Source organism: Theropithecus gelada, chromosome 16 (genome assembly GCF_003255815.1).
Source record: "Theropithecus gelada isolate Dixy chromosome 16, Tgel_1.0, whole genome shotgun sequence".
Classification (NCBI taxonomy): Eukaryota; Metazoa; Chordata; class Mammalia; order Primates; family Cercopithecidae; genus Theropithecus; species Theropithecus gelada.
Window position 1 is genome coordinate 53558184 of NC_037684.1, and position 7241 is coordinate 53565424.

The following is a 7241-nucleotide window of genomic DNA, read 5'->3' on the forward strand; positions in this document are numbered from 1 at the left end:
CGTCCAGGCTGGAGTGCAGTGGCCGGATCTCAGCTCACTGCAAGCTCCGCCTCCCGGGTTCCCGCTATTCTCCTGCCTCAGCCTCCCGAGTAGCTGGGACCACAGGCGCCGCCACCTCGCCCGGCTAATTTTTTGTGTTTTTAGTAGAGACGGGGTTTCGCCGTGTTCGCCAGGATGGTCTCGATCTCCTGACCTCGTGATCCGCCCGTCTCGGCCTCCCAAAGTGCTGGGATTACAGGCGTGAGCCACCGCGCCCGGCCACATTTTGTATTTTTTATTAGAGACAGGTTTTCTCCATATTAGCATTGTTGGTCTCCAACTCCTGACCTCAGGTGATCCCCCTGCCTCTGCCTCCCAAAGTGCTGGGGCTATAGGCATGAACCCTTGCACCTGGCCAATTTCATTCTTTTTTAACGCCAAGTAGTATTCCATTCTGTATACGTACCACATTTTCTTCATCATCCATTGTTGGATAGTTGGTGGATTCCGTATCTTGGCTATGGTGAATAGTGCTACGGTGAACATGGGCATGCATGGCAGGATCACTGGAGCCCAGGAGGTCAAGGCTGCAGTGAGCCATGATCATACCACTGCACTCCAGCCTGGGTGACAGTGAGACCCCGACTCAGGAAAAAAAAAAAAAAAAGCAGTATTGCATCCCTGGAGGGATTGCAGGGATTAGTGCCACCTCCAAGCACTCCAAAGAGGCAGGGGTGGGGATTCCCATTCACCTCCCCTATTTGGCCTTTGTGGAAGACAGGTGGATCTTGGGAATGAAAGTGAATGATCGTAAGCTTAACCAAATGGTGACTTCTCAGCCTCCATAGTCGTGTGAGCCAATTCTCTTAATACATCCTCTCTCATCCATCTGTTTGTCCATCCATCCGTCCGTCCGTCTGTCTGTCCGTCTGTCTATCATCTGCTATCAATGATCCATCCATCCATTCATCCAGGTACCTATCCATCCATCTTATCTATCTATCCTATCTATCCATCTGTCCATAAGTCTGTATTAGGGTTCTACAGAGGGACAGAACTAATAGGATCTATGTCTATATGAAAGGGAGTGTATTATGGAGAATTAGCTCACACAATCACAAGGTGAAGTCCCGTGATAGGCCATCTGCAAGCTGGGAAAGAAAGAAGCCAGTAGTTGCTCAGTGTGAGTCCAAAAGCTTCAAAAGCAGGGAAGCCGACAGTGCAGCCTTCAGTCTGTGGCTGAAGACCCGAGATCCCCCTGGCAAACCACTGGCGTAAGTCCAAGAGTCCAAAGGCCAAAGAACCTGGAGTCTGATGTCCAAGGACAGGAGGAACGTGAGGAAGCATCCAGCATAGGAGGAAGATGAAAGCCAGAAGACTCAGCGAGCCAGCTTTCCCCACCTTCTGCCTGCTTTGTTTTAGCCACACTGGCAGCTGACTGGATGGTGCCCACCCACATTGAGGGTGGATCTTCCTCTCCCAGTCCATTGACTCAAATGTCAGCCTCCTCTAACAACACCCTCACAGACACACCCAGGGCAATACTTTACCAACTATCTAGGCATCCTTCAACCCAATCAGATTGACACCTGATATTAACCATCACACCTTCTATCCATCCATCTACCCTTTCTATCTGTCCACCTACCCTATCTATCTACCTATCCATCTATCCTATCTGTCTATCCATCCATCTATTCTATCCATCCTCCATTCATCTATTTTATCTGTCCATCCATTCTATCCATCCATCCATCCATCCATCCAATCTTTCTATCCATCCATTCATCTGTCCATCTATCCTATCTGTCCATCCGTCTATACTATCTATCTGTCCATCTATCCTATCCATCTCTCTATCTATCTGTCTATCTATCTATCTATCTATCTATCTATCTATCTATCTATCCATTCATCTAGCTTATCTATCTATTCAGACATCCATCTATCCATCCATCCATCCATCCATCCATCCATCCATCCATTCTATGTATCTATACATTCATCTATCCCATCCTATCTATCCATCCGTCCATCCATGTATCTACCTATCTACCTGCCTACCTACCTACCTACATATCCTGTTAGTTCTGCTCTCTGGATAACCCTGTTCTATACAAATGCCTGTGAGTAATTAATGAGTTAACATGTACATTGTTTAGGAAGTGCTAGTTAAGTATGTCTCTTATTTCTGAATCCAGCTACTTATTTTTATGATTACAAAAATGTAAATGCTGGTTGGCAAATGATCCACATGTTATAGGAGGACATAAAGTAGCATGAAGTTTCCTCACCCTGGGCCAGGCCTGTCACATTCCCCAGAGCAACACTGTAAACTGGTGTGTCCTCTTCTAGACATCTCCTCTGTGTGAACGTGTGCACACACACACATGTTTATGTGAGTGGCAGCTCATGCCCTGCCCATGCCTTGCTATTTTCATGTACAGTGGCTGAGGCCTCTAGTGGAGGATGGACCTCAGCAGCCTCCCTGGCTCTGCCACCCAGCAGGGCCTGACTCAGCAACAGGCCTGTCCTGGGCGCTTCCCTTGTCCTGCTGTTTTGCCATGACACAGGCTGTTGGGCTGCATGCTTGCATGGAGACCTTGCCCTCTGAGCCAGGCTGGCCATCTGGAGGACAGACTCGCCTGCTGGCTTGAGGCTGGCACATCTACAATGCAAATATCTTCAAATCCCCTGCACAAAAGGGCCACTGACGGGCGGTGTCTCTGGTCCCTGCCTTCTAGATTTCTACTCATTCTCTCCAGCATTCAGAATGATTGATCTTGTCAATCTGTGCCAGTCGTTGGGTGGAAATGGCATTGTAGGGGCTCTGTTCTGATTTCCTTAATCAGTAGGCATGGCGGGCATCTCTTTGGAAGTTAAGAGACCACTTGTGTGTGCATTTCCTTGAACGGCCTTTCTTTAGGGAAGCTCGTTTTGCTTTGGTTGGTACTTGTGGTTGCTGGGACTGTTTGTACTGGGCACGGCCTGAAACCCAGCTCTCCTAGGCTTGCTCAGCAAGAGAAATGTGCTGGGCCATCTCTGCCCAAGTCCAGGCTTGAGGGGTTCGAGTGTACTAGGGCTCTGCTCCATTTCTCTGATCCTGACAGCTCTGCCCTTCTCCACTGCCAGCTTTGTCTGCAGGTGGAGAACAGACAGTGGTTTCCCAGTATCGCCTCATGGTCTTTCCAGGATGCACTGAGTGGCAGAAACTCCAGTAAGGGTCCAGAAGTATGGATGCTTCCATACTTCTTGCTGGTTGGCCCTTCCCTCAGTCAATCACTGGTGCCAGGGTAAATATCAGGCCCTGATTGGGTTAGGCTAGTCAGGGCCCGCCCCTGGTGGGAAGGCAGGTTGGTGGGAGGGGCAGGCTCAGAATGCCTGGCTTGGGTGAAGTATCTGCTCTCAAAGAACGGGGCCTTGGGCTGGCTGTGATGTTTCATGTGTGTCTGTGTATGGAGACGTTTAGAGGATTTGTTATCAATTTTGAGTCCTGCTAAGGAACTTCACGAATTCTTGAGCTCTTGGCTACGCCAACACTGAGTACTCAAAGGGAAAAAGGTCTGTGTGGGCCCTGCCCTCCAGATCTCAGAGGAAGGGAGGGCAGTGACGAAACCGGGTGATGGAAACGGGCAGGGGGAGGAAGTGTCCAGAGAGGGGCGCAGCTGGGTCAGGCCTGGGGCTTGGAGAAGGGTCTGTGGGGATCAGGCAGAGAAAAGGTTCTGTACAGAAAAGCCGGCTTGGCCTGGCACCATCTGGAGTGTGTGTCAGGGAGTGGTGGGGTCGTCCAGACCCAGGATTGAAAACGGACTCCAAGCCAGACGCGGTGACTGGCGCCTGTAATCCCAGCACTTTGGGAGGCTGAGGCGGGTGGATCACGAGGTCAGGAGATCGAGACCATCCTGGCTAACACCGTGAAACCCCGTCTCTACTGAAAATACAAAAAATTAGCCGGGCGTGGTGGTGGCGCCTGTAGTCCCAGCTACTCGGGAAGCTGAGGCAGGAGAATGGCGTGAACCTGGGAGGCGGAGCTTGCAGTGAGCGGAGATCACGCGACTGCACTCCAGCCTGGGCGACAGAGTGAGACTCTGCCTCAAAAAAAAAAAAGAAGAAAAGAAAAGAAAACAGGGACTCCTTGAAGGGTGTTTTCGTCCATTTTCTGTTTCCTGGGTAATTGAAAAAGAAAAGGCCGGGTGCCGTGGCTCATGCCTGTAATCCTAGCACTTTGGGAGGCCGAGGTCGATGGATCACGAGGTCAGGAGTTCAAGACCAGCCTGACCAACATGGTGAAACCCCGTCTCTATTAAAAATACAAAAAAATTAGCTGGATGTGGTGGCACACACCTGTAATCCCAGCTACTCCAGAGGCTGAGGCAGGAGAATTGCTTGAACCCAGGAGGAGGAGGTTGCAGTGAGCCGAGATTGTGCCACTGCACTCCAGCTCGGGGCGACAGAGCGAGACTCTCAAAAAAAAAGAAAAAGAAAAAAGAAAAAGAAAAGAGGTAGGGCAAGGTGGCTCACGCCTGTAATCCCAGCACTTTGAGAGACCAAGATGGGTGGATCATGAGGTCAGGAGTTCAAGACCATCCTGGCCAAGATGCTGAAACCCTGTCTCTACTAAAAACACAAAAATTAGCTGGGTGTGGTGGCGGGCACCTGTAATCTCAGCTACTTGGGAGGCTGAGGCAGGAGAATCGCTTGAACCCAGGAGGCAGAGGTTGCAGTGAGCTGAGATTGCACCACTGCACTCCAGCCTGGGCGACAGAGCAAGACTCTATCTCAAAAAAAATAAAATTAAATTAAAAAAGAAAAAGGAAAAAGAGGTTTATTTAGCTCACAGTGTTGCAGACTGAGAAGTTCAGGGCCTGGCCCTGGCTTCTGGTGAGGGCTTTTGTGCCATGTCACAACATGGCAGAGTAGGCCGATGGGGATGCTGACGAAGCCTGATGGGGCGTCTTGGCTTCGTAACAACCCACTCTGGCGGGTGCTAATCCATTCCCGAGGGAGTAAACCAGTCTCGAGAGAGAGTGAGAACCCATGACTGCAAACGGCATCAAGCCATTCGTGAGGGATTCGCCCTCATGACCCGCAGACCTCCCCCGGCCCTGCCTCCCAGCACTGGCACACTGGGGATCAGATGTCAACGTGAGTTTTGGTGGGGACGGACAAGGCACGTCTACACCACAGCGAAGGCTAGAGTGAGTGCGGGGCCGGCCGAGTGGGTGCTCCCTGCTGTCTGCGTGGCAGCTCTGCATGGGTGAGAATCTGGAGGCAGAGCAGCTGGGCAGGCAGATGCCTTAGTGCCAGGACAAGGGAAGCAGTGGGAGACCGCTGGGCCACCACTGGGAGAGTGCCCACCCTGGGGAAGACAGGAGGAATGTCTACAGTAGGGGAGGAAAGCATAACAGGCTCTGTTTCAGAGGTGCCCGAGGTGTGCTGACAGCCTAGTACAGAGTCAGGTGAATCCACTGTACTCTGTGGGAGGGAGGGGTTGGATGCTAGGACAGTGCGATCTTTCTGTCTGATTCAGCCCTTGTGCTGAGACTGGGGTCCCTGGTTCCCTCCTGGTTCCCTCCTCCCCACCTGGAGCAGAACCCCTACCCTGCTCACGTCAGCAGGTCCAGTGTGGGACCTCGGAGGGAGAGCGGGGTGAATCTCTCTGCACTAGCGGGAAGGATGCCAGTTTTTCCTTCCTAACATTCACTCGCTTCTCTCTGAGGTTTGACCCTTCCTTCGTCTGCCGTTACAGATTCTGAGAACAGTAACTCCACAATGGCGTCAGCCCCGGAGGGCGAAATGGAGTGTGGGCAGGAGCTGGAGGAGGAAGGGGGCCCGTGCTTGTCCCCGGGCTCAGACAGTTGGCAAGAAAACCCCGATGAGCCCAGTTCCGATGGCTCCTGGACCATCCAAGAAGTGAGTGCCCCGCCCCTGGCTCCCCGCTGCTCACTCTGCCCAGGATCATCTCACTGCACAGCTGCCCAGCTGGCCCCCGAAAATGCCACCACAGCCCAGCCCATTGAACCTGCCCACAGGGCAGCAGCAGAGCCGCCCCTTCTGCACCTGATTTGTCTCTGGCTGGAGTCTGTGGGTTCCAGACCCCTTGGGGCCTCCACCTTCTTTTTCTTTTCTTTTCTTTTTTCTTTTTTTTTGAGACAGAGTTTCACTCTTGTCGCCCAGGCTGGAGTTCAGTGGTGCGATCTCAGCTCACTGCAGCCTCCACCTCCCGGGTTCAAGCGATTCTCCTGCCTCAGCCTCCCAAGTAGCTGGGACTACAGGCACGCACCACCATGCCTAGCTAATTTTTTGTACTTAGTAGAGACGGGGGTTTCACCATGTTGGTCAGGCTGGTCTCAAACTCCTGACCTCAGGTGATCCACCCACCTCGGCCTCCCAAAGTGCTGGGATTACAGGCATGAGCCACTGCCCCCGGCCTGCACCTTCTTTCTCTTTCTACCAGACCCAATACACATGTGTCTCTCAGAAGCTGTGACTGGGGGGTGGGGCCTGAGCTTCTGCTGTGTGTATCTGTGTCCCAAGCTTCTGTGGGTCTCTTTGCATTGAGGGTGCAAGCTCAGAGGTGCCTTGCAGCTTCAGGGCAGGGACCTGAGCATTGCTGGGTGCAGGTCTTGTGCTTCTGTAGGCCTCTGCATTGAGGATGCATGCCCAGAGGGGCTTTGAAGCTTTGGGTGTGGGGCGGGTGCTCTGGAAATGTGCTGGCTGGCAGGTTGCCCTTCTTGGAAGGGTGTGGCTGAGCCATCTTTCGGCTCCCTATGGCCTCCAACAGCCCCTTAGGCGTGTTAGACACCAAGAGAATGCGTCCTTGGTTGGAAGAGAACCATTCTCCTGGGCTCTAGCGCAGCCTGGGAAGACCCAAAAGGCAGTGTCAGCTCCCAGGTTTCTTGCTGGGCACTGAGAAGGGGAAGCTAAGCTGTCTTTCTGTGTCGGCGCTGGGGTTGGCTTTCTGTCTGTTGTTCCTTGTAGGTGGCACTCCATGATTGGGCTGTGGTGGGAAGTGAGCAGCTGCAGTGCTGTGGTCTGTGGGGTGTGTGTTGGGGGGTGTGAGTGGGGTGAATGGGACGTGTGTGTTGGGGGTGTGTGAGGGGTGTGTGTATGTGTTGGGTGTGTGTGAGCGGTATGAGTGGAATATGTGTGTTGGGGGTGTGAGAGAGGTGTGTGTGTGTGTGTTGGGGGTGTGTGAGCGGTGTGAGTGGAATGTGTGTGTTGGGGTTTGTGAGAGGTGTGTGTTGAGGGTGTGTGAGGGG

At 52.6% G+C, this 7241-nt stretch overlaps 1 protein-coding gene across 1 annotated transcript in view; it reads left to right on the top strand.

The window, feature by feature from the left end:
* The window catches only part of RNF213 (ring finger protein 213), a 134485-nt gene that overhangs the window by 7045 nt on the left and 120199 nt on the right, over window positions 1-7241 (top strand). Inside the window, exon 3 of the mRNA XM_025363892.1 lies at window positions 5729-5892. Coding sequence (XP_025219677.1) covers window positions 5729-5892 — 164 coding nt within the window. The remainder of the gene's footprint in view (window positions 1-5728; window positions 5893-7241) is intronic.